The 27,755-nt window shown below is 43.8% G+C and overlaps 1 protein-coding gene across 3 annotated transcripts in view; it reads left to right on the forward strand.

Moving 5' to 3' along the window:
• Positions 1–27,755, forward strand: part of GSDME (gasdermin E) — a 199,647-nt gene that overhangs the window by 91,608 nt on the left and 80,284 nt on the right. For all 3 annotated transcript variants that reach the window (XR_012724556.1, XM_075316699.1, XM_075316698.1), the window contains exons 5-6: positions 4,489–4,606; positions 14,174–14,362. Coding sequence is in view for 2 of the 3 variants with exons in the window: in XM_075316699.1 (XP_075172814.1) it covers positions 4,489–4,606; positions 14,174–14,362 (307 nt within the window). In the remaining variant the exon portion in view is untranslated. The remainder of the gene's footprint in view (positions 1–4,488; positions 4,607–14,173; positions 14,363–27,755) is intronic.

Consider the following 27,755-nt stretch of genomic DNA (forward strand, 5'->3'; position numbering starts at 1 on the left):
CATGCATTGTCAGTGTGTGCTCTCAGCTCATGCATTGTCAGTGTGTGCACAGCTGAGGAATGACATCAGGCATAACTGCAAACTGAGCCTTGTGAATCAAGTTAGGCTGCTTTCACACCTCCAGTTTCTGCAATGCGGCACAATACGGTACATTGCAGGAAAATCGCAACCGTTTTTTTTTTTGCTGCCGGTTGCGTTTTTTCTGCATAGACTTTAATTAGTGCCGCATTGTGCCGCATGGGCTCGCGTTCGGTCCATTTTTTGCCGCATGCGGCAGATTTAGCCAATGCGGCGGCCGGATGAAACGTTGCCTGGCACGTTTTTTCGTGCGGCAAAAAAAAACCGCATCGCGCCGCATTCGGCCGATGCGGCGCATTTTTCAATGCATGCCTATGGCGGCCGGATGCAGCGCGATGCGGCAAAAACCGCATCCGGCCGCCGCATGCGGTTTTTGCCACTGCGCATGCTCAGTAGCATGCCGCAAGTTGCAAAAACCGGACGGGCCGCATGGGAAAAACTTATGCAAAGGATGCGGTGTTTTCACCGCATCCGTTGCATAGCTTGCACAGCCTGATTGAGCCGCACAGCTCAAGCCGGATGTGTGAAAGCAGCCTTAAGGGGATATACATAAGGTTGTTAATGAGGAGGCAGAACAGTGCACCAAGTCCCTGGCTACATCAAGACTGCACCGAGAACCTCTCATTTACTAATCCCATAAAATATTGGGGTTTTTTTGCATTTATAAAATAAGAAAAGTAAAATCTACGCTACGAGTAATGATTTAGTTCACTATATAAAAGTATAAATAGTTTAATTTAAGTTTTGAGGTGATGGACTCCCTTTAAAGGGAACCTGTCACCAGATTTTTGAGGTATAAACTAAAACTAGCACCTTAAGCAGCGCCTGTGTTGCATTCTATAAAGGTGCATGATGTCCCCTGGCTCCCCCTGTACACCCCACAAATACCTTTTTAAAATCTCCCTCTCTGTATGTAAATCCAATGGGTGTCCTTGGTTGTGGCCCCTGCCCATCCTCTCCTTGCTGATCGACATCCTGTGGTGATGACTGACGTAGATGACGCCTCCTGCGCCATCCACATTGCCGGGTAAAACCTCGCCCCTGCACTGAGATCTAATAGGTTTGCGCCTGCTCACCTATGTGTTCGGCTCTGCCTGTGTGACGCCCCTGGACTAGTCAGGTCATCAAAGGGTACTGCACGCTCTTTATCTCTAGTGCAGGACTCAACCCCTCTTGGTTCTGGGTTCCCAACTTGCAGTACTGCCTCCATCAGCATCCAAAATCACACTTCGCACCACACCCTGTCAGGCACACCAGTGGGCTGCTAAGCTGGAATAGGGCCGCCCACCTGAGGGTCAGGCAGGGAGGTGGAAAGTGACAAGTCAGTGCAGTGGTAGCCCTCGACCAGTGAGGAGCTTGGGGAAGCTGGGAGTTGGAGCTCCCAGGGGAGAAGTAGATTGGGTTGCAGACGGTGGTCTCGACCCGGAGGAGTCGGAGACCCGGTCGCCGAATATTGGGACTGGGTGCCTGGCTGAGTCTAGGGGGACGGTCAGCAGCAGTACAATAGTCGGTCTGGGATCGAAAGCATGTCGGGGTACTGGACCCTAGGTCGGGAAGAGGCTTCAAGCAACCCGCAAATTAACCTGCGAGGGACAGGGCCTTTATGGACTGTTCCCACGAAGCTCAGAGATCGGCGGCACTAGTTCAACGAGGGGGATAGGGCTTTCCAACCAAAGCAGCCCACTGAAATCCCAAGTGTGAGCTCCTGAGAGCACAGCTCCTTCACACAAAAAAGTGGGGAGCGGGGCCTGGACAGTTCCAAGCTAACGGGCCACTTGGACTACGAAAATATGTGCACAGAGGCAGGCTCCGGACCATCGGGCAGTGCTGCAGGGGACGGAACCCGGACAAGCTCCCCCAAAAGGGCAGCAGCACCCAGAGACTTGGTTTACTACATTGTCAGCGTCTTCTTTCCTCCTGAGTGAGTACCTGATCACACCTTGCCCTAGCTCCCCTGCGCTCCCCTGCAATCCATTCTACCATGCACAGTCCCGGGGCCTTCCCTACCTGTGGAGGGAAAACGTCATCTAGCTGCGCCTGTTCCATCAACCCCGGTACTCCCATCGTCAGCGGCGGTACTCCCTATTACCGCACACCACGGGTGGCATCACAAACTATCTAATCCCCCTGTAAATAACCCATCACATTTTTTGAGTGACCCTGAGTCCACGGATCCGGAGACCCTCGAGCAGCGACACCCGGATCCGAGCGGTTCGACCGCTGCTAGGGCGGTACACCTCCAATAGCAGAGACAAAGTGCGCCTGTTCAAGCCGTCAATCTCTCTGCACAGGCGCAGAATTTTACCCAGCGACATGGATGGCGCAGGAGGTGTCATTCACGTCAATCATCCCCACAGGACAGCGATCAGCGCAGAGATGAGTGACAGGAACCACAACCAAGAACACCCATCAGACTGGACCCAATGATTTACATTCAAGGCGGGAGATTTGTGAGGTCTACAGGGGGATCCAGGGGATAACATGCACCTATATAGATTGCAGCACAGGCGCTGCTAAATGTGCTAGTTTTGGTTTATACCTCAAGAAATCTGTGACAGGTTCCCTTTAAGCCCTCCCAGAGGAGGGGAAGCTGTTATGTTAAGACCAGATCTATATTAATGCTTATGGATTTAGAACAGGATGTCATTAAAGTGTGACGTGCATGTCCCAATACTTTTGTCCACATGGTGTATCTGTGAGCCCGCATGTACCGTACGCTATTTCAGCTTTCATGTCACTTATCAGCGGTGAATAATACGTTCCCTTATTTCTGTCATGCCTAAATCTGTGCCCAATAAAACTACAGCTTTTTATGATGGTGATAAGCCCTCTAGGTTTTACATTACAGATGGACATAAAAATAGCATTTTTGGCTGTGTTTTATGAAATGCTGACTGCTGGCACTGAGCAGAGCGCAGGATGATAGCGGAATTATTATGTCAGACCCCAGTGATTGGAACAGATGTTCCTTCCTTGTCTAATTCCAGGCATCTCCCGTGTCTTCACGTCCTTGTATTAGCTGGGAAATGATTGCACTTTAGTAATTGCAAACCCGTTCATAATTACACAATATGCAAATTGCATGGTAAATGGGATGTTATTCTCTACTGTAGTCTGGACCAGTCACCAAATATGCCTTTAATATCCGGAACTGACACCTTGAGTACATTCTTTGATAAGGAGCATTTTCTGATGCATCTTTACTCCCTCCTATTTCAGTATTCAGATAGCGTTGAGGGTCAGAGGAGTGAGAAGACATAATATGCTGGCTCAGAAATCTTAGCACTCCTTTTCACACCTAAGAACCAGCGCTGTATCACTGCCGCTTGCCATTTTTCACACTGATAGCTTATCTTAGCGATTGCAAGTGCACGGTCCAAATCTAATTAAATAGACCCATGCACAATGCTGTCCAGGCGTGGCATGGTATGTTTGTCACTGGCACTGGAATGCCCAACATATCGGAGCCTTGCATCACTCCAGAGGGTGCGAATGAGCTTTTACGTGTTAAAAAGACAAGGTATTTGTAACTGGGTGCTTAGACATGCATGTGTATTAAAGGGAAATTGTCACCAGGTTTTTGCCACCTAATCTGAGAGGAGCATAATGTTGGGACAGAGATCCTGATTCCAGCGATGTGTCACTTACTGGGCTGCTCAGTTTGGTTTTTATAAAATCACTGTTTAATCAGCAATAGATTACCATTACAGGACTACTTGGCGTGCTGTCAGGTAGTCCAGCATATTCATGAGCTCTGTATAACTGCTAGATGTGCAGCAGAGAAAACATTGGTTTTATCAAAGTGACAGGAAGCAGCCCAGTAAGTGACAAATCGCTGGAATCAGGGTCTCTGTCTCTACATTATGCTGCTCTCCGATGGGGGAGCCAAAACCTGGTGAAAGATTCCATTTAAAGAGAAGTCGCATTTACAGATTATTAATAGTAAGACACATAAATAATTGAGCAATGCACATCTGGTATTTAATGCATATGCCACTCCATAAAGGACTTTCAAAAAGAATTGGAAACAAGAGTTTTAAGGCTGAATAAAAGTAACAATTTTATTGAATATGAAAAGGTTAAAAAGTTAATTATATAAACAGAAAAAAACTTTTTAACCTTTTCATATTCAATAAAATTGTTACTTTTATTCAGCCTTAAAACTCTTGTTTCCAATTCTTTTTGAAAGATTATTAATAATGATGGGCAAATAGTAACTACTCATCACAAGAAGAATGCCCCGCGTTCCCCATTGGTTCATTATTCATGACAAATAGCGGAACAATACTTTGGGATTCGTTACCAATAATCCAAACACGAATAGTTACTATTCGCCCAGTACTAATTATTACATTATACTCTGTTAATATTCTTGATTTCATTAAATGTTCACTTATGATTCATTCACAGGTATCAGTGTCAGAAAGTGGAAATTTTAAGGATGAGAACACGGTCCTGGAAATCCCTGCCCCTACTGCCATTGCCTATGGGGTAGTGGAATTGTTTGTAAAACAAGATGGCCACTTTGGTGAGTGCTTTCCTCTGTCTGTGCTCTGTATGTCTAACCTCTTCTTGGTGGTGTTCCCTTCAGCTGAGACGTTATTGAGCTGTAATGAATTAGAACAGTTTTTGGCTTTGGAAGGTGACATTAATATAGGCTGTATCTAAAAAAAAACCAGTGGATTCCTCTTCATGTCTGTATTTCCCCTGAGTGACTGACTGATCGGGACAGACAAAAAAAGTGACTAATATGATGGGTCATAAAAAGCCCGTTAGCAAAAGACAAGTGCCCCCATAAACATATTCCTCCACCTTCTGGTCCTGCTCTTGACTTTTGCCTGCACTGTCACTACAATGTTCATCAGAAGGGAAAGCAAAGTTTGCAGGAACATTGAGGGTCCTAGTGGCCTAAAAGTATCTTCCCTAGACCTTCAGAAAGGACATCCATAAGGACAGTGTACCCTGAAAACTATTATTAAGTGACAAAACTATAATTTTGAATACACAATGGCATTGAAAATAAACAAAGTACCGTGTAAAGAGGCCAAATTGGTCAAATCTTGTCAGAAGGCCGAACTAAAAGCGATATATGGTCCTAAAATGATGAAAGAAAAGCAGGGCTTGTTCAAGTCCACCATACAATCAATTGTTTTTCGGTATCCTTTGGGTGATCACTCCAGGGCTTTGCATCTCAGACTTTGAAATTACATGGGCTAATAGCTTTGATTTTTAAGCTCCTGGTCTCTTAGTGGTAAGCGTAGGGCCACCCTGCATACACCCAAGTATGTGTTCTTGGGCAAATTAACCCACTTTTTATCAATGGCCCCAATGCTACTACTGAAAAGAACAGACACTACACTTAGGGGTACTTTGCACGCTGCGACATCGCTACTGCGATATTGTCGGGGTCAAATAGAAAGTGACGCACATCCGGCGCCGGTAACGACGTCGCAACGTGTAAAGCCTAGATGCGCCGATAAACGATCGCAAAAGCGTCGAAAATCGGTGATCTGTGTAGCGTCGGTCATTTTCATAATGTCGCACCAATAGGAGATACAATGTTGTTCCTCGTTCCTGCGGCAGCACACATCGCTGTGGGTGAAGCCGCAGGAGCAAGGAACCTCTCCTTACCTGCCTCCACCGGCAATGCGGAAGGAAGAAGGTGGGCGGGATGTTTACGTCCCGCTCATCTCCGCCCCTCCACTTCTATTGGCCGCCTGCCGTGTGACATCGCTGTGACGCCGCACGACCCGCCCCCTTAGGAAGGAGGCGGGTCGCCGGCCAGAGCGACGTCGCAGGGCAGGTAAGTGTGTGTGAAGCTGCCGTAGCGATAATGTTCGCTACGGAGGCTATCACAAGATATCGCATGTGCGACGGGGGCGGATACTATCGCGCTCGGCATCGCTAGCCGATGCTAGCGATATCGCAACGTGCAAAGTACCCCTTAATCTTAACAAAGGAGTGGCCAATCTCAAGACTGAGAGAATATCTGGGAATACTAAAGGCCCCGTTACACGCTACGATTTATCTGACGATATATCGTCGAGGTCACGGTTTTCGTGATGCACTTCCGTCTTCGTTAGCGATTTCGTTGCGTGTGACACCTACGAGCGACTTCTAACGATCGTAAAAGTAGCGAAAATCGTTGATCATTGACACGTCGTTCATTTTCAAAATATTGTTCGTCGTTTCGAACGCAGCAGACATATTGCTACGTTTGACACCCTGCCAACGACGAACTACATTGTTAGTGCGCACGTCATCAGCGACGCGGGCGTGTCGTTACGAACAATGCTCCACGGCTCCTCCGCTCTGATTGGTGTCACGCCAGGGTGTATGATATGGACAATTATACGCCTCTGTCATTGCCGGCATCGTTGGGATGAATGCTGTGTGACGGTGTATATATATATCGCTGAACGATGTTGCATTGCTTGTGAGATGGGTACGTGTGACCACTACAAAATGACCTATGAGCGATCTCGGCAAATCATAGCAACGATCTGGACGTGTCACATCACTAACGAGATCACTAGCAATATCGTTGTGTGTAAAGCGGCCTTAAGTGTATGCTGTGGCTGTGGCCACTGTCAGGTTCTGGATATATACTGTACACTTGACAGTGAACTCACTTTTAGCCTTCATCTATTAAATGTTTAACGTTGTAATGTTTGTTGTAAAGTTAAAATGTTGGTTAATCTCTTTGTAAAAAAAAGATAGGCCTCGCTCATAGTATGTATTGACGATAAACAAAAAGATTTACAGGCCCCCGCCACATTGGTAGTCCCTGGTTGTTGGATCAGAGCAAAGAGAGCGCCCACCACCTTCGGCATCCCCGATGAACCTTCTGTTAACCCTCAACTGGTGAGGTGGTATTTTTGTCACGCAACTGGTGATGTGGGCCTTCCTATATATACTCCAGTGTTTAGAAATCTCTAATTTTTACAGAAAATGCAAAGATCACGTTTGTTCTAATCGTTTTCTTATTGGCGATTGATTACACATGAGTATACCAAATTTTTGACACCCACAAGTATCGGAAAATATTATACATTGATGATTCATACCAGCATTTTCCAATGAATGTCAGCTGAACAAAATTTCCCTAGGGTGTTGCAAACCCCACCTCACCAGTTGAGGGTTAAGTAGAGCTCACAATGTCCTTACAAAGCTTTGCTTTTAGCTACCCGATATTTACCCTGGATACAGTGTGCAAGGAGACCGACACTTCCCCGCTCTGCTCTGCCCCCTCCCGCACTCCGCATGTGTACACACACACACACACACACACACTCACTTGTCCCCAGCCCTGCAGTCCCCGCGGCACTGACGTCCTCAGCTCCACGGCCCCGCTCGGCTCTGCCCCCTCGTGCTCCGCCGCCTCCCACACTCTGCATGTACACACGCATGTAGACACACACACACACACAAACATACACACACACTCACTCACTCACCAGTCCCCAGCCATGCAGACCGCGGCACTGACGTCCTCAGCTCCGCCCCCCGAACTCCGCCCCCCGAACTCCGCCCCCCACACACAACGGAGTCCGACAAAGAAATTCTTTTCTTTGTCACCGTTGTCATCCGTTGTACAACGCATCAGTCACATGCGTCAAGCAACGCATGTGACTGATGCAAAACAACGGAAGTGTGAACTTAGCCTTAGCCAGTAGACTAGTTAAAGGAATTGCTTAACATCTTATGTATCTCCTAAATGGATTGAGACAGGTTAATTTGTAAAGACATCACCTTTAAAGCAGACTTGTATTTTCAGTTGACTGTTCAGAATAAGCTGACTCTTTCTGAACAGTCAAAGGTAGATGCTGCATCTGGTTAAAGGGTTATTCCCATCTCCAACATCCTATCCCAATAATGTAGTAATAATAATAAGAATTTTAGCAAATACCACCAAATAGAAATGTTGCATAGTTATTCTGATTCACTATGTCATTACCTCATGTGCAGGGCATTGCAGGTCCTTAGGTATCCAGGGTTATGATCACGCATCTAGTGACAGTTAGTTGTGGTTGTAACCACAGTACCTAAGGTCCTGCAATGCCCTGAGCATGAGGTAAGAGACATAGTGAATCAGACGATTATTACACCTATTACACTTACTACATGTTGGGATAGGATCTTGGATATGGGAATACCCCATTAATGTGTCTGGACCCTAAAGCATAGTTGAAAATGGTCTCAGTTGAGTGTTCACCTTGTAGCTTGTGCTATATAGGCACAACATTATCGAGAAATGTGATGCTCAGAGGAAAGTACTCCTCGGTACTTTCGACCTTCATGGTTGGTGGTGCCACGCTTGTTACAAGTAGATGATGTGTATCACATTAGCCCAAATAGGGGTCCCGTATAAAAAAATGGGTGCTAAAAATTTTAGAGCAAAACTTCCAAGCAAGCATTTTTTTTTATTTGTTGCCTTTTAAAAACCTTGAAATGTTTTTAATCTTATGTTTAAGGGTCTGTGCGCACTGGAAAAATGTGTTTCTTAAGCAAAATCCACACCTTCGGGCAGAATTCCGCACCTGCGGCAAAAAAACGCACCCAAAATCCACATGCGGTTTTACCGCGGTTTGTTGCGGTTTTGGTGCGGATTTTCCGCGTTTGTGTCCCTGCAGTATTTAACCATTATTTAATGGCAAAACCGCAGATACCTACGGAAAAAAAGTGACATGCTACTTCTGTTTGCTGCAAACATTCTGCACCAAAACCTATAGGGAAAAAAAAAAACAGTGTGCGCTCAGCATTTTGCATTCCTCATAGATTTTGCTGGGGAATGACTTAATGAACTTTATGAGCAAAAAACGCACCTTTTCTGCAGCAAAAAACGCGGCAAATCAGCAGCAAAAAACGCAGTGTGCGCACAGGGCCTTAAGAGGTTTTTAAGAAGTAACAAATAAAAAATGAAACATGCTAATGGTGGTTTGAAGGTTTTGGGACAAATATCTGGTAAATATTTATTTATACTGGTCTCCCTACTTGGGAATACCATTGTGACACATGTTTTCTTTAGAAATAATACTTTTTCTGGTCATTATGTGGCTTGTATCCTGCATTTTTGTCAGCTTTGCTGGTTGTCTATTATTTTCACCTGTCTCTAAGGCCCTCTTCACACGTCAGTGAAAAACACTGACGTTCTTCACTGACGTTCTTCACTGACATGTAAAACACGCACATGTCCCTCCGTGTTCCGTGATTCACGGCACACGTGGGTTGTCCATGTGCAATCCGTGATTGCAAATGGACATTACTCACCTGCCTTCGCTCCTGCGGTCCATGGTGCTGAACTCCTCAGCTCTGCAGCGTCCGGCCACCGCTCTCTGCAGCTACTTCCGGGTCGGCTGTTCCTGCTTTCATGAATATTCATGAGCAGGGCAGGAGCTGCAGAGAGCAGAGGCTGCACAGAGCGTTGCTGGAAAGGGGATGTTTATGTTTATGTTAATATGTTTATTATTTGATATGGCAGTGTTTTTCTGGTACGTGTTTCATGGATCACACACGGATCACACCATAGTGTGGTCCGTGGGTCATCAGTGATGCCAGAAAAAAACGGACTTGTCTCCATGCAGAATCACGGATACGCGGGTACGTTGCACGGAGAGTGAAAAATCACTGATGTGTGCGCAGACTCATTGATTATAATGTGTCTGCGTATGTCAGTGATTCTGGTACATATAAAAAAAAAAACACATACGTACCAGAATCACTGACGTGTGAAGGGGGCCTAAGCTAGTGGATGGAGACAAGTTGCTGTGTTGTCTCCCCATACAATACACACATAATTAAGGGATTCCTGCCCTTAATTAGTAGCAGCAAGACATTAGTGCAAACACAGCTCAGGTAAGATAATACTTACTAGAAAGCAGAACCTCTATCTGTCGATATCTCTCTAGTTTTCCTTCTCTCTATTCCTCCTTATTCCTCCCATCACCCTCTCCATAGACTTCAATAGGCAATTGTGATTTGACACCTCAGTGAGCTGGCAGTCGGTACTGGATTGATTTTAGCTGTTTTTCAAAATAAATAGTGTTTAGGAGGCGAGAAAGACTAGCTCGTAAGGGGACACCGCATATTTCTTTTTATAAAAGAATGTAACCCCTTCTCATGTACAGCACCATGGAATTAATGGTGCTCTATATAAAAATATTAATAATAATAAAATATATATTACTAAATTTCTTATTTGCGAGCACTGTTGATCAATGCAGTAAAAATGGTGTCACTTTAGATGATCTTGAAAATGACTGGTTTGATCAAATTTTCTATGCTTACAATTTTATATAAATATAATGAAGCGTTAAAATTGTAGGAATTGTATAAAAGAGAGATGCCACTGTGTGTTGACTCTTAAGATTGGCAGGATCTGGATGACCGTGGGAGGTAGGAGTAGGTGTTGTGATGGTAATAAACCAGCTGAGGAACATGAACATTTATTATCAACAGGTTGTGTGCCAAGTCTGTGCAGTATCTGATATTGCATTTTGGGACAATACTCTTACCAATAAAGGATAATAAAAAAATAGAGTCTTTTTTTCCATTTTGTAAGGTTACAATGTGCTCTTCAAACAATCCTGCACACATTTGGTAGAGACATTAGGTTGTATCTCCGCCTTATTACTTGTACCTTCATTTGTGTATGTGCTTAAAAGGGTTGACCCATTGATAAATATATACATTGTATGTATGGAAGAGATATGACATAAACACATGGACAAAATTGTTGGTACCCTTATTTATTATGCGTTACCTATATAGCGCCATCATATTCCGCAGGGCTTTACAGTCCCTGTCCATATCAGGGCTCAAAAGCTAAAGACGCTTTCTGCATGTCTTTGGATTGTGGGAGGAAACTGGAGTATCCGGAGGAAACCGATGCAAACACAGGGAGAACATGAAAAAACTCCCAGCAGATTTTGCCCTTGCTGGGACCCTTCTGTTAAAGTAAGAAAAACTCACAATGGTGCTTTGATCCAGCAGAAAAGAGCGTCCCTGAGCTATAGGAAACAGAGAAGTGCATTGTTTGGAAGCATTAGCTCTTCCTTCAGAGCCTGGAATGGTTTAAGGACACCAGTCACATAGATCTGAACCAGTAACTAAAGTCCACATAAAGGCCCCCATTCCAGATTACGTAATTCAGAGAGTCCTGTTATGCGAGAGAAGGGGAATAAGGGTTTATAATGGGGAAAAATTTACAGACCACTGCGCAGACCAATATAGCCCGTAGATCAGGAATTGCCTATGTGGTCGAGGATCTCATGTGGAAGAGTGTAACAGCACTTGCAATAGGTGTTTAATCTCCAGGTCATAGAGGTGGCCATAGAGCCACAATGGCTCTGAGGAAGTTCTCCCTTTCCACCTGCATACAGTAGTGTGAAAAAGTATTTGCCCCCTTCCTGATTTCATATTCTTTTGCATGTTTGTCACACTTATAAATGTTTCAGATCACCAAACAAAATTTAAATGGTAGACAAAGATAACACAAATATACACAAAATTCAATTTATAAATGAAGGTCTTTTTTTATTAAGGGAAAAAGAAATCCAAACCTACAGGGCCCTGTAACTGCTCCCCCCCCTTTAAAACATAAATCAACTGTGGTTTATCCTATCTTTGGGAAACTGAGTTCAATTTCCCTAGCCACACCCAAGCTTGAATGCTGCCACTTAGAAAGGACCTGCCTGACAAAGTGAAGTAGACCAAAAGATCCTCAAAAGTTAGACATCATTCTGCGATCCATAGAAATTCAGGAACAAATGAAAAACAAAGTAATTGAGATGTATCAGTCTGGAAAAGCCACTTCTAAAGCTTTGGGACTCCAGCGAACGACAGTGAGAGGCATTATCCACAAATGGCGAAAACATGGAACAGTGGTGAACCTTCCTAAGAGTAGCCGGCCCACCAAAATTACTCCAAGATTGCAGCGTTGACTAATTTAAGAGGTCACAAAAGACCCCAGAACAACATCCAAACAACTGCAGGCCTCACTAGAATCAGTTAAGGTCAGTGTTCATGACTCCACTAAAAGAAAGAGACTGGATAAAAATGTCCTGTATGCCAGGGTTCCAAGACAAAAACTACTGCTGAACAAAAAGAACATAAAGGTTTGTCTCAGTTATGCCAGAAAACATTTTGAAGATCCCCAAGACTTTTGGGAGAATACTCTGTAGACTGACGAGACAAAAGTTGAAATTTTTGGAAGGTTTATGTCTCATTACATCTGGCTTGAAGTAACAGCATGTCAGTAAAGGAACCTCATACCAACAGTAAAATATGTTGGTGGTAGTGTGATGGTCTAGGGCTGTTTTGCTGCTTCAGGACCTGGAAGACTTGCTGTGGTAAATGGAACCATAAATTCTGCTATCTACCAAAAACTCCTGAAGAAGAATGTCCATAATCTGTTTGTGATATCAAGTTGAAGCTCACTTGAATTCTGCAGTAGGACAGTGATCCAATGATCCAAAACACACCAGCAAGTCCACCTCTGAATGGCTTAAGATAAACAAAATTAAGACTTTAAAGTCAAAGTCCTGACCATAATCCGATTGAGATGCTGTGACATAAATTTAAAAAGTTGGTTGATGCTCGAAAACCCTCAAATGTGGCTGAATTACAACAATTCTGAAAAGAAAAGCAGGGCAAAATTCTTCAAAAGCGTTGTAAAAGACGCCTTTTCAGTTATTGCAAATGCTTGATTGCAGTTGTTGCTGTTAAAGGTGTCCCAACCAGTTACTAGGTTTAGGGGGCAATCATTTTTTCACCTAGGGCCCTGTAGCTTTGGATTTTCAATTTGTTTGGTGATTTGAAACTTTTAAGTGTGACAGACATGTAAAAGAATAAGAAATCATGAAGGGGCAAACACTTTTTCACATCATTGTATATGGGAAAGTTTAGCTGTCTGATAATAAAATCTAGGGTTTGGTAAAGCCGCCTTTTCCACCTCATCCAAGGATACTGCAAGATGTGGTGATCTCTGTGACCCTGCCAAATTAAGGAGGAGAAAATGGTGTAAAGCTTATTGAATATGCTCATGTTCACAGAACAAGCTTTTTTGGCATCCTGGCACCTAAAGTTACACAGAGAGCTAAGTAGGCTGGTGCAAGGCGGGAAACAACCTCCAGGGGAAGAGGCTCAGAAAGGGCTCAATTATACTTAACTCCTCATTTGCATGAAAGAAATTGACAATTACTCAGAAAGCAACAACAGATAGAAGATATAAAGGCATCGATGGATTTACATATCATAGACCTACATGACTATTCGGTTTGGGTGTTTAATCTTCAGATTCCCTTTAATTTACTTATTTTAAAAATGGCTATATACTTGTACACTTAGTTTGTAAATACTTATAGGCCTTTGGTGGCAAAAGGGCCAGAATTTTACCCCTTTTTTGACTTACTATTATGCTGATTTTCAAAAATCTTGATCTCTTTAATTTAGTGATGTTCATTACTTTGTTATATTCATCACCTACGCTCTGTTGCTGTGAGGAGCATTATGGGTCGGCATTAACCATTCTGACGTTAACTTCTTTTTGCTTTTTTTCTTGCTTGATTCTTTAGATTGTTTGTGTTCTAGAAAATGACTGTGGTAGTTTCCCAGCATGAGTTAATGTCCCACTGATCTGGTTGTATAAAAGACTATAACTTCCGGTGGAAAACATATTTCCTGACCTTGAGATGATGGGAGGAGTTGACTTGTCATCTCTGAAGTGGTCTGTTTAGAATGGGCCATTTCTGCACTGTGCAGCTGTCATACGGCATGGTGTCATTTATACCTCCGCCTGTGGTGAGGGCTGTGTGGGAACAGCGTGATGTCTGACAGGGTGTGATGGTAATGAAAGGTTTCCTTTCTGGGTGAATTTCCATTACCAGTGCACGAAACATAACAAACCCATCCAAAAACATTCTGTATCTGGAAATACCTAACAGTTTATTTATGCAAAAATCCTGTATAGACATGTTCTTAAAGCAGAAATATCATTTTTCAGAGCCGGATTTCATCTAGTTCTATGTTTGGAAGTGTTGATACCAGAGTATCCTAATTCTCACTTACAGTCTTACTGGTGTCCTTATCCTTACAGAATTCTGCTTGTTATCTGAGAAACAAGGAGGCTTCGCGAAGGCATCAAGTGTGAAGTATCCCTGTACTACGTCAGGGCTGTATGACCATCGATCTCTATGTGACTTTGATGTTGTGGATGGAGCCAGGGATGTGTCTTTTGACGGGAAACCTGCTCCAAGCAATGCTGCACTGTCAGTTTTGAAACCAGGTACTTTCTTACTGTGAATACCATTATTTCAGTTTTTCCCCACTCTGTACAGCCTCCTCCCTTTTGTAACATTGGCCTTAATTTTTTTAAGTTTATGTGCATTTGACCCTACAGGTATGTGGTAGAGGAGATGAGATATAGTACTCCTTTTTCATGACATTCTTTTTGATATGCTAATATATAGTTGGAGTCTATCTGTGACATGACGATCATATGAGCCCAACCCCGGTCTGTGAGTTCTGATCACGTGCCTGTCACGTGACACACTGACGCGTCTATACACAATCATGTGATCATACTGCGTAGTGGTGTGCTCTGCCATGCCTTTCTTTCATCCACTTGATGACGATGTCACCTATTGTCCCTCCCTCTTTTCGCTGATGGAATCCTAGTGGTCCCAGGGACCAGATGGGTAATGTTGAAATTGGCATAACTAGCTACATATGACCAAGAAATAAAAGGGGGGGGGGAATAGATGCCAGACAACAATAAAAATAAAAATATCCTTTACTAATAATATGTTAAAAAGCCAAACACGATACAGTGCTTCAAATAAAGGAAATAATAAACATAGCTGACATGAAACATATGTGCATGCATAAACAGGATATAATGGCTGTAATGGTATGGAATATAATTCATAGACTGTGATGTACAAGAGTTTGTTATTTAATTTGATTTAGTCACTGAGTTCGGTTCACACCCCGAAAAGGGGAAATGATACACAACATGTCATGAAAAAAAGGGCAGTAGTATAAAAAACTAAGAAAAAAGAGTAATGACCCCTGTGATGAGGTATAACCCATTAGGTAGAGTCTAATGAAAACATTATGCCATGGAGTAGGCTATAAACCATTAAAAGGTAAATAACTTAGTAGCTAAGAGAAAAGAGATACAGTCAAAATAAATGTCAAAAGATTAAACCAATAAAAATGTAATCTGTGTCCCCACCTGTGGGGAAAAATACACTCCCGTTTCGCTGAGGCTTCATCCGGGGCATAGAGTAAATAGTCAGGATGAGTATTTTAAGTGGACCAATCGGAGAGAAGGAACCTAGTGATTCATAGCCATCAACACCTGAGATATTACAGGACGATATTCATTGCTTACCTCGAGTATTGTGGAGGACGTTGACGTTTGTGTAGTACAAACCGGAAAGAGGAAGAAGTGTACATATTCATGTGTGGTGAACCACAAATGCCGGCTGCGGGACCATGGTGCGAGAGCAAGGAGCTCCCTGACTCCGAAGTGCATACTGGCAAAGGCCACCCAGTGAATGACATCACCAGACACATGACTGCGAGCAATCAGCTGTCTGTCATGTGATTGGTAAATTACAAGGAGGCTTCTGTTATACTGTACTTACTGAATTTTGTGAGGGCCCTGACATTTATCCCTTAAAACCCTGTGAATGCAGATCAGCTGCTTTGAGTATATAATTGGGAATGTCAAAATAGCAAAGCCCTTGACAGATGCATATATATTTTGATATGATAGCTCGCCTATAAATGTAGCATTAATCTGTTTTGATCTTTGGTACTTGTGGTATGAATGAAATTCTATCTTCCATATTCTACAACATGTTTCTTTGGTTTTGCTTGATTTTATTTTGTTTTAATGCTTTGTTTACCTGGTAATTAGATGGCTGTCATGAAGACCAGGATGGGCTCAGAGGAGGAGGAGGAAGAGGTGGAGCCCACGTCCCTTAATGTATAAAAGCGCTAATTGTATTGCTTTCATACTATAGCTGTATTTTTATTATTATATTTCTCGCTTGATAATGGCCATTTTGGGCTGAAACATTGCCTTGTCTACCTCTATTTTTTATTGCCTTGTCTACCTCTATTTTTTATTGTTACTATGAGATTTTAAAGGATGGAATAAAAGCAAAGTTTTTTCATATTTGTACTTTCTCTGGTGCCTCAGATCCTTTTAATTCTTTACTGTTTCTGGACCAGGTGGGAGGCCATTCCGAATTAGCACAGAATTAGTAATGGTCCATGAGAACCACTCACTAGACCAGGATTACAAGAGTCACACAATTCACATCCATTTTCATAACCTTATCTAGTCACTATTAGTGGTGTACAGACCATGGAGCCACTCTGAGGCTCTTGAGTTGGGGGGACCCAGTGCCAGCTCCATCACAGGGCCTTTCCCTGCCCCCCCTCCCACCCGCCAGCGGCCCTCACCTGTCATCGCAGTTTCAACTATACAGTTGAAAGCACTGGTAAAATATGGAGTGCTCCGCTTATACTCCCTCCTCCATCATTCTCCCATTGTGTTTGTGTTCTGACGTTTCAGCACAGTGGATCCAATGACATAATTACTGTGCACCTGCTGTGCAGAGATGAACAAAGCTGCAGGATGCTCGCAGCAGGTGAACAAGGAAAGGTGAGTATTGTTTTGTTTTTTGTTTTTTTTTAAATCAGTGAGTACACCGGTGGTCCAAGGACTATGAAGTGTGCATTATACAATATGGAGTACTATGGGGTATGCATTATACGATATGGAAGACTATGGGGAGTGCATTATAATACATGGAGGACTATGCAGTATTACCCTGTTTCCCTGAAAATAAGACACTGTCTTATATTTTTTTGCCCCGAAAAAAACAATCTTATATTTGGGAGAGGCAGACATGGTTTGGGGTAAGTTTATCTCCAGAAAAATGCTGATCCCCCTTCCCAGGATCATCATACTTACCAGACCCCGGGCGTCTGCGTGGTCCTTCTGCGATCCTCGGCGGGTGCTCCCAGCAGGTATGCTCCACGCTGTCCTCCCCTGCTTCTGGCCGACACACACACACACTCATGCATAAGATTGCATACACTCACAGGTCAGATTGCATACACTCACACACCACATATCGCACATACAATCGCGCGTGCACACACTCACCACATCCGGTGATACCACTTACTTCCGGCAAGCAGGGGACTCTCTGCTCTCTTGTCTCTATGATGCGTTCTACCCGCAGGTCCTGGAAGCTCCACTGCACAATGCACAGCGTCACATGATGCGTTCCACCCAAAAGTCCTGGAGGCTCCACTGCACAGTGCACAGCATCGCAAGTCCTTAAGCTGCCGAGAAGCAATTGATATCGCTGGATGTGGTGAGTGTGTGTGTGTAATCTGATGTGTGATTGTGTGTGTGATCTGATGTGTGTGTTCCACCGCAGGTCCTTGATGCGTTCCACTGCTCCCGCTCAGCGTCTGGTAAGTATGATTGCAGGGTCTTCTCTTTTCTTTCTTCTCTCTTTTGGGGGTGTCTGCTTTCTATAATAAGTGTCCTGCAGTATTCTTTAAGTTTTTAGCTGCATGGACACTTCATTATTGAACCACGAGTAGGGCTTATTTTCGGGGGAGATCTTATATTTAGGCCTTGCAGAAAACTCCTGCTAGGTCTTATTTTCAGGAAAACACGGTAGAATGGTTAAAGGTAGTCAATCGACCACTTTAATTATTACCTTCTGATCCAAGATATGTCTCCTCGCTATTTTAGATAAGCAGTTATTTTGATGAAGATTCCTGATTCCTTGCTGTTTGATTGTTTATCAAAAAAACAGTTCAGTTGAATTGAGTTTTAAAGACAATAATATAAAGAACCTCAATTACCAGAATAAAATATAACCTTTATTAATATCTAGATTTAGTTAAAATACACCCAGTGACTGTGAGCACACATAGGGGCATACAAGCAAAAAAGGGGCATTACCAAATGGGATCCCTCTAAATAAGGAAGAAAGGGACTGCCCTTAGCTGTGGGGAATTATATGCTGGCGTGTGTGTAGCATACACCCCCTTTTTTTTAGAAAACTAATTATTTCTTGATGCCCCCCAGATATCAAAAAGCATTCATTACACCATAGGTGCACAAAAGGGTAGAAGGGGTGGACAGTCTCTATGGAGTCCCTATCTCACCCTATACATGCTTGCTCCTACCTACCGACGGGGGGTTTGATGCCGTAGCTTTTTGGGCGCCCCCGTTCCACGTCGGCTTACCCTTATGCACCCTACCTCAAGGTGAATGATTACTAAACAATTTTTAGAAATTCAAAAATTTCAAACATTCATGGATCAGATCAAATGCAATTATTGTACAATCTGTACGAAAAATATGCAAAGGGACCTAAATGACTAATCCTCAATGCATTCTGATCATCACATAATAATTGAAACCAAGGGGGCGGAGTAAAGTGGAAGGGGAGACAATCTCTATGGGGTCCCTATCTCACCCTATACACACTAACTCCTACCTACCAACGGAGGGTTTGACGCCGTAACTGTTTTGGGCGCCCCCGTTCCACGTCGGCTTTCCCTTGATACACCCTGCCTCAAAGGTGAACACTCTCTAAACAGTTTTTCAAAAATCACACATGATTCTAAAAAAGGACCTGCACATATACATCCTACAGTTCAGATAAGATTTTCACTGATATATTACAGAGCGTTTACTGAAAATCAAGAGGTCATCCCTTGAAACAGGTGATAGGGTAAATTTCTGATTACCATAACTTATCGTACAGCTTGCACAAAAAATATATATATAAAAGAAAAAGGGAATATAGATGCAGTTACTTCCCTTCAGATGATCATTTCTATGTAGCCTCAACGCGTTTCCCCTTTCTTATGGATATAAGGATCATCAGGAGGCAAAGGTTCCAGCTGTCAGATATGGTGATCCATGGCTGTGCTGTTTGATTGACAAGTCACTGCTATATATAGCTGTGATCACCTGTCATGTTGTTAGCACTGTCATGGGTGACAGACAGTCATGTGGTTTCTGGCAATGTGTTGGTCACAGTGTTTGGCTGTGCAAAATGCTCCCTGACGTTCTGTTGTTCCTGCTGTCAGTATTCATGGTACTAGGTAGCTTTCCTGTTGGATTTTCATCTACTCCCCTTTAGGATCCAGGGGAGCGCCCCTTCCGTCCACATGATGATTATCACGATGATCATCTGGTGCTTAAATACTCCCATCTTACCTCGACTTATGCTGGTGATATTATTCAGTTCATTTAAGCGCTTGTTGCAAGCAGGAGGCTTGTACTCATCTGTGGTATTGTTGCTGTAACTTTGCTGAACTGATCCCTTGGTCATCTGTGGATAAGTAGTTCATGCACTTTCCCCTGTCCTGTGTGTCCTCTTTGTTTCTTCTCTAGTGTTTAGTGGGGTTGACGAAGAGCTCATCCCATCTGTTCCCTATTTAAGGCCCAGCACTAGAGATACCTAGGGTCAGGTACCTGGCTTGACGCATAGGTTCAGAACCTATCCAGGATGGGGAGTAACCCCAGGGACCATCAGTAGGTTTGGTCATGGGGGTCACAATCTTCCTCTTCCCTTGCCTTTCGCCATTCTCTTTCTATTTCCCCGTACCTAGAACGACAAGCACCTGAGGAAGGGGATGGCTCGTCCCAGAAACACATAGTGCTAATGAATCCTTTATCACACAATAATCCTCTGGCTTTCTCGATCAGCAGCGCCCATCCATTTTCACTTTTACAGCTGTTCCGGTAACTATCACGTCACGTGTGGAGTGTGTGGTTGCTGCAGCAGCTGATCGGTGTCAGTGGTCTCAGCTGATCATCCCTGCACACGGAAGAGAGCCTGAGTTGGCGGCAGCAGCATGGGAACTGCATGTCAGTCCTTCACCCTCTATCAGTCACCATTGTGCCTGGTCAGCAGAACAGCGCAAGGGGAGTGGTACTCACCTTCAGTGCATTCTGGCACATTACAGATTCACACGGGACACTTCTGTTTGCTTCATACCTTATGGGTGCAATGATAGGAGAATCTACGGGCTTCAATTGGAGGAGGATTATTTTGTAAGATCTGCAAAGATGTGAGATATGCTTTTATCTGACTCCGCCAAATATTATTTTATTTTTTTTATGGGGGGGGGGTCTAATTCTGCTCTGGGAACCGATTATTTCTATGTTTGCCCCTGGTCACTATATACGGTATCTTTTTTGGTTCTAGGTAGCTTTTCAGCCTCCAAACTATATTTTCAATGAAATGTCTGCGCATTTCAGAGGAATTTACACCGTGTGCAGAATTATTAGGCAAGTTGTATTTTAGAGGATTTTTTTTTATTGTTGATCAACAACTATCTTCTCAATCTACCCAAAAGACTCATAAATATCAAAGCTTAATATTTTTGGAAGTTGGAGTTGGATTTTTTTTTTTAGATTTGGCTATCATAGGAGAATATCTGTTTGTGCAGGTAACTATTACTGTGCAGAATTATTAGGCAACTTAACAAAAACCAAATATATTCCCATCTCACTTGTTTATTTTCACCAGGTAAACCAATATAACTGCACAAAATTTAGAAATAAACATTTCTGACATGCAAAAACAAAACTCAAAAATGAGGGACCAATATAGCCATCTTTCTTTATGATGACGCTCAACAGCCTACCATCCATAGATTCTGTCAGTTGCTTAATCTGTTTACGATCAACATTGCGTGCAGCAGCCACCACAGCCTCCCAGACACTGTTCCGAGAGGTGTACTGTTTTCCCTCCCTGTAGATCTCACATTTTATGAGGGACCACAGGTTCTCTATGGGGTTCAGATCAGATGAACAAGGGGGCCATGTCATTATTTTTTCATCTTTTAGACCGGCAAGCCACGCTGTGAAGTAGTTGGATTGGATGCATGTAATGGAGCATTGTCCTGCTTGAAAATCATGTTTTTCTTGAACGATACCAACTTCTTCCTGTAGCACTGCTTGAAGAAGTTGTCTTCCAGAAGCAGGCAGTAGGTCTGGGAGTTGAGGTTCACTCCATCCTCAACCTGAAAAGGTTCATCTTTGATGATACCAGCCCATACAAGTAACCCACCTCCACCTTGCTGGTGTCTGAGTCGGAGTGCAGCTCTCTGTCCTTTACTGATCCAGCCTCTGGCCCATCCATCTGCCCATCAAGAGTCACTCTCATTTCATCAGTCCATAAAACCTTTGAAAAATCAGTCTTAAGATATTTCTTGGCACAGCCTTGACTTTTTATCTTATGTTTCTTGTTCAAAGGTGGTCGTTTTTCAGCCCTCCTTACCTTGGTCATATCCCTGAGTATGGCACACCTTGTGCTTTTTGATACTCCAGTAACATTGCAGCTCTGAAATATGGCCAAACTGGTGGCAAATGGCATCTTGGCAGCTTCACGCTTGATTTTCCTCAATTCATGGGCAGTTATTTTGCGCCTTTTTTGCCCAACACGCTTCATGCTACCCTGTTGTCTATTTGCCATGAAACGCTTGATTATTCGGTGATCACGCTTCAAAAGTTTGGCAATTTCAAGACTCTGCATCTCACAATTTTGGACTTTTCAGAGCCCGTCAAATCTCTCTTCTGACCCATTTTGCCAAAGGAAAGGAAGTTGCCTAATAATTAAGCACACCTTATATAGGGTGTTGATGTCATTACACCGCACCCCTCCTCATTACAGAGATGCACATCACCTGATTTACTTAATTTTTAGTTGGCTCTCAAGCCTATACAGCTTGGAGTAGGACAACATGTATAAAAAGTATCATGTGATCAAAATACTCACTTGCCTAATAATTCTGCACACAGTGTATACTTGACTATAATCATGTAGCCAGGCTATGATTTGTACTGCCCATCTTTTAGGCAGCATGAACTGAGTGAAAGGTTGTCTTTACACTAAGATCACGCAACAATATAAAAAAATTGGTCCAATTTTCATCCAGAAAAGTAGGACTAATTTTTTTTTCTCACTTTTCATCTTTCTGCAATCATTTTTTGTATATTTTTTACAGTAGTAGTTATAAATAATTTACAAGACCATTTACAGTTCCTATTACTGAATTGCAATTTACCCTTAATCGCTTCTTGACTGGGCGATTTTTCCATTTTTGTTTTTTCCTTCCCTTCTTCCAAGAGCCATAACTTTTTTTTACTTTTCCTTCTACATAGTCATATGAGGGCTTGCTTTTTGCATGACAGGTTTGTACTTTTGAACTACACCATTAATTCTACGACATAGTGTACTGGAAAACAAGAAAAAAATTGAAAGTGAATTGAAATAAAAAAAAAAACAAAACTGCAATTCCACAGTTATGTTTTTTGTTGTTTTTTTTATTTACCTTTTTCGCTATACAGTTATATTGACCTTACAATATGATTTTCCATATCAGAGCGAGTACGCAGTTACCAAAAATGTTTAGTTGTTTTTTTTGTTTTGCTTGTTTGTGGTAAATTTTTTTTCCAAAATTTTATATAATAAAAATGTAAAAAAAAAACCCTTGCTTGTATCATCACTTTTTGAGAACCGTAGTGTTACGCGGAGGGACGATTGGAGCAAAACTAATAGCTCAATCGTCTCCCGAGGTCCTCCGGGCAGATGACAAAGGCACAGAGAAACAGGCAGCCGGACAGCACAACTTCAGAGAGACACAAAACAATAAACACAATCGGTGGTGTTCACAGCACACCACCGGGTATATGACCTCCCCTGTTAGTAGCACAGAGACATCTGAGAGGATCGGCCGCGTGCGTAGGGATCACAGCCGGACCGAGGATGCAGCCCAGTTGACGTCACTGAGCTGCCTTGATATGGGTGGAGTGTTAGGAGAGGAGCGGGTTAGCTGATCCTGGGTGTGCCTCGCCGCGAATCTTGGCGCGACGGGCACCGAACGTTGAACCCTGCCTACCGCTCTTAATGACTCTTGCAGCCCTGCCACAAACACTACAGGGCTGATGGCATTTGTGGCCGCTATAGACTGTTCTGCACCAATGCTCTCACAGAGCTAGAAAGATACTCGCGAGCCATGGGCGTCGTCCAGGGTTTTTTATAGCCTAGGCCCTGCCCCAAGCCAGACACCAGATGGCAATGGCAGCGGCCGCCACATCACCGCTGACGTCATTGATGGCCAATCAGTGGCCGCCGTGTCACCACTGACATCATCGACGGCCAAGCAGCGGCTGCCGCGTCACCGCTGATGTTCGCGACGGCCAATCAGGAGCCGCCGCATCACTGGTGATGTCACGCGCGTGCGCAATAGCGGGAATCCCGCACGTAGAGCCTGGAGAGGCAGCGGGAACCCGCAGATGCGTGGTAGGGCACAACGGGGACTAAGGCTCAAGTTAACCCAGGACTCTGGACACCTGAGACCAAGCAGCCAAGCACCTGGAGTGATGGACAGGTGGTGCAGAAGAATCAGCCAACACCACTGTAGGGGATGAGGGCGGGGCTCCCCGAACCATAACACATAGCTTTTTAATTTTTCGGCATATAGGGCTGTGTAGAGCTTATATTTTATGCCCTAAGCTTACATTTTTACTAATACCATTTTGGAGTAGATACGATGGTTCAATCGCCTTTTCTTGAAATTTTGCGGCAGCCAAAAAAAAACATAAATCTGGCATTTTGATTATTTTCTAGCATTACGCCACTAACCAATTGAATTAATTTATTTAATATTTAGAGAGATTGGACTTTTACAAACGCAGTCACCCAGCCTGTGAAGAATGTTCAGAGAATGAGCCCCATAGGCTGGAACAGCAGCCATTGCTGAGTCTCATGCTGCGCTCCATGAGAATTGCTGGCAGCAGTGACGTCATGAGGTTACCGCATTTCACAGCAGCCAGGTCACACAGGGGGTAATGTGAGAGCATGTCCTGTCTTTTTTCTTTAATTGTAATTCTCTCTTTTTATGTTTTTCAGGTTTGCTTCTGTGGACTACTTTGTATTTGTTGGATTACATCGGAACTTTATTATTTTTTTTAATAAATTGGTCAAGGAGGGCTAAAGTTGGGGTGTTGTTTTTTTTTTTTAAATAAAATATTTTTGGAGGCATTTTTTTTCTCTTTACATCTACTGGGTTTGTAATGGTGGTGTCTAATACACACCTCTCCATTACTGACACTAGGGCTTGATGCCAGCTGACATTATGACATTACATAGCTGGCATTAACCCCACAAGTATTACCCCGATTGCCACCGCATCAGGGCAATTGGGAAGAGCTGGACAAAGCACCAGAATTGGCGCATCTAATGGTTACGCCACTTGTGGCGCGGCTGCAGTCTGCGATTTTTAGTTTTTAAAGGGCCCAATAACCATAAGCCTTCCCTAATAATACCAGCTCCCTCCCAGCTGTCTGCTGTATCTTAACTGGATTTGAAAAATTGGGCTGATCCCATGTAGTTTGATCCCCCTCTATTTTTGATAATCAGCCAATGTACAGCAGACAGCTGAGGGTTGCAGCCTTCAGCGGCTGCTTTACCTGTGCTGGTTATCAAAAATAGGGGGGGTCCCATGCTGTTTTTTTTAAATAATTAGGAAAAACTACATGGGATTAGCCCAATCATTTTTTCCTTTATTTATTTGGCTAAATAAGTGTACAAGCTACAGTGGCATGCACACCTTGTCACATCACTCTCATTCCCTTCTTTCGAGGTTCACACCATCAGGCTCTTCCATCCCCTCTCCCTTAGGCCCCCTTCACACATCAGTGATTTTGGTACGTATGTGCTTTTTTTTATACATACCAGAATCACTGACATACACAGACCTATTATAATCAATGGGTCTGCTCACACATCAGTGATTTTTCACTGAACTTGTCTCCGTGCAGCATACACGCGTGTCCGTGATTCTGCACGGAGACAAGTCCGTTATTTCTGGCATCACTGATGACCCACGGACCACACTATGGTGTGATCCGTGTGTGATCCGTGAAACACGTACCAGAAAAACACTGACATATTAAATAATAAACATTTTCAACTAACCTTTCCAGCGATTCGCTGTGCAGCCTCCGCTCTCTGCAGCTCCTGCTCGGCTCATGAATATTCATGAAAGCAGGACAGCCAACCCGGAAGTAGCTGCAGAGAGCGGTGGGCGGACGCTGCAGAGCCGAGGAGTTCAGCACCATAGACAGCAGGAGCGAAGGCAGGTGAGTAATGTGCATTTGCAATCACGGATCACGGATTGCACATGGATAACCCACGTGTGCCGTGAATCACGGAACACGGAGGGACATGTGCGTGTTTTACACGTCAGTGAAGAACATCAGTGTTTTTCACTGACGTGTGAAACGGGCCTTAGAGTAGCGGTCATATATCATTCCCCATCAAATAGGTACAAGGCACTCTCAAGGGTTAATTTTCATAAATTTATTCCAAAAGTCTAAAACATGTGACGTTTCAGCCACTAGGTGGCCTTCATCAGACAACTGGTATCATAAACTGGCCAAAATTGGAGTGTCAAGGCAGCGGTGTCCACACGCAGCATAGCGGTGGACACCGCTGCCTTGACACTCCAATTTTGGCCAGTTTATGATACCAGTTGTCTGATGAAGGCCACCTAGTGGCTGAAACGTCACATGTTTTAGACTTTTGGAATAAATTTATGAAAATTAACCCTTGAGAGTGCCTTGTACCTATTTGATTGACTTACGGTTTGGAAACCAACAAGTGCACCTCAATATACCTCCACTATTTTGGCTGTGCCTTATCCTTCTACAAGCATATACCATTCCCCAGGCTCACCCATCCAATTCCTTGACCACTTTTCAGCCTGGCTGCCACACTTCATGTCCTCAGAATTACCAACACTTATCATAGGAGACTTTAAAGGGAACCTGTCACCACTTTTTTGGCTTATAGCTGTGGCTACCCCCATCGGGCTCTTATAAACAGCATTCTAACATGCTGTCTATAAGAGTCCAGGCCGATGTGAGAACATAAAAAAACACTTTATAATACTTACCTAACAGTCGCACGGTTGGCCATATGGGCGTCTCTGTTGTCCAGTGTCGGCGCCGCCTCCTTTGGCCATCTTCGTCTTTCTGAATCCTGTGTGCATGACGCGTCTATGTCATACACACACGCTGGTCCTGCACAGGCGCACTACAATACTTTGATCTGCCCTGCTCAGGGCAGATCAAAGTGTGCCTGCTCAGGACCTGAATGTCGGCGAGTATGGATAACGTCGGACGCGTCATGCACCGCGGCTAGAGAAGGAGAACAAAAGAGCCGGCACCGGAGAACGGAGACCCCCATATGGCCAACCGCGCGACCGTAAGTATTATAAAGTTTTTTTTTATATTCTCACAGTGGCCTGGGCTCTTATATACATCATGTTAGAATGCTATATACAAGAGCCCGGTGGTGATGGCCGCAGCTTATACGCCAAAAAAGTCGTGACAGGTTCCCTTTAACTTCCCCATGAACATCCCCACCTCCCCATCTGCATCCCAGCTTCTATCCTTAACCACCTCTTTTGGCCTCTCACAGCTCTCATCTGAGACACACAAAGATGGGAACACCCTTGACATGGTCTTTGTCCGCCTCAGCTCAATCTCCCACTTTGATAACTCACCTCATCCCTTCTCTGACAACAACATACTCTCCTTCAAGCTCACAAATCCTTGCCCACCTCAGCACACTCCCACTTATCACACATTCAGAAATCTATGGGCCATTGACCCTCAGACACTTACAGATTCTCTACACTCATCACAAATTCTCTACACTCATCACTAGGGACTATTTCCTCACTTTCCTGTCCCGATTTGCCTGTATACCACTACAACAACACACTGAGATGTACCCTAGACCAAGTAGCAACCCTCTCCCACAGAATCTCCAAACACAGAGTAAAAAAGCCCTGGATCACATCCCAAACTTTATTTCTCCAGCTATGCTCTAGAAGTGCCAAATGCCTCTGGAGGTAAACTCGCACACCAGAAAACTTTATCCACTACAAATTCATGTTAAGAACCTAGAATTCTGGCCTTCACCTTGCCAAACAGACCTACTTCACCACCCTGCTCTCTTCACTCTCCAAGAATCCAAAAAAGCTCTTCGACACCTTTCATTCCCTCCTCAGTCCCAAAGTACAGACCCCTATCACTGACCTTCATGCTGATCATCTGGCCTTCTATTTCATAGAGAAAATAAAAAATATCCGCTGGGAGATCAGCTCCCAGTCACCAAGCATCACGATTTCCATCCCTCCACACATCCCATCCAGCTCACTTTCCACATTTGATCCAGTCACAGAAGAAGAAGTCTCCAATCTCTCTCTCCTGTTGTCACCACTCGCCTAACTAAAATCTTCATTCTCTCTCTCTCTCTTCTGGAATCTTCTGGTCTCTTCCCCTCCTCCCTCCAACTTTCTATAATTGCTACACTATTAAAAAAAAACCTTCTCTTGACCCATCCTGCACAAGCAACTACAGACCAGTCTCCAATCTCCCCTTCATCACCAAACTCTTGGAGCGCCTGATCTATTCCCATCTCACCCACTACCTCTCCTCTCATTCCCTTCTAGATCCTTTACAGTCTGGCTTCCGCCCCTCACACTCAACAAAAACTGGCCTAATCAAAGCGCACAATGACCTTTTGACAGCAAAACGTAAT

This window comes from Anomaloglossus baeobatrachus, chromosome 6 (assembly GCF_048569485.1).
Source record: "Anomaloglossus baeobatrachus isolate aAnoBae1 chromosome 6, aAnoBae1.hap1, whole genome shotgun sequence".
Classification (NCBI taxonomy): domain Eukaryota; kingdom Metazoa; phylum Chordata; class Amphibia; order Anura; family Aromobatidae; genus Anomaloglossus; species Anomaloglossus baeobatrachus.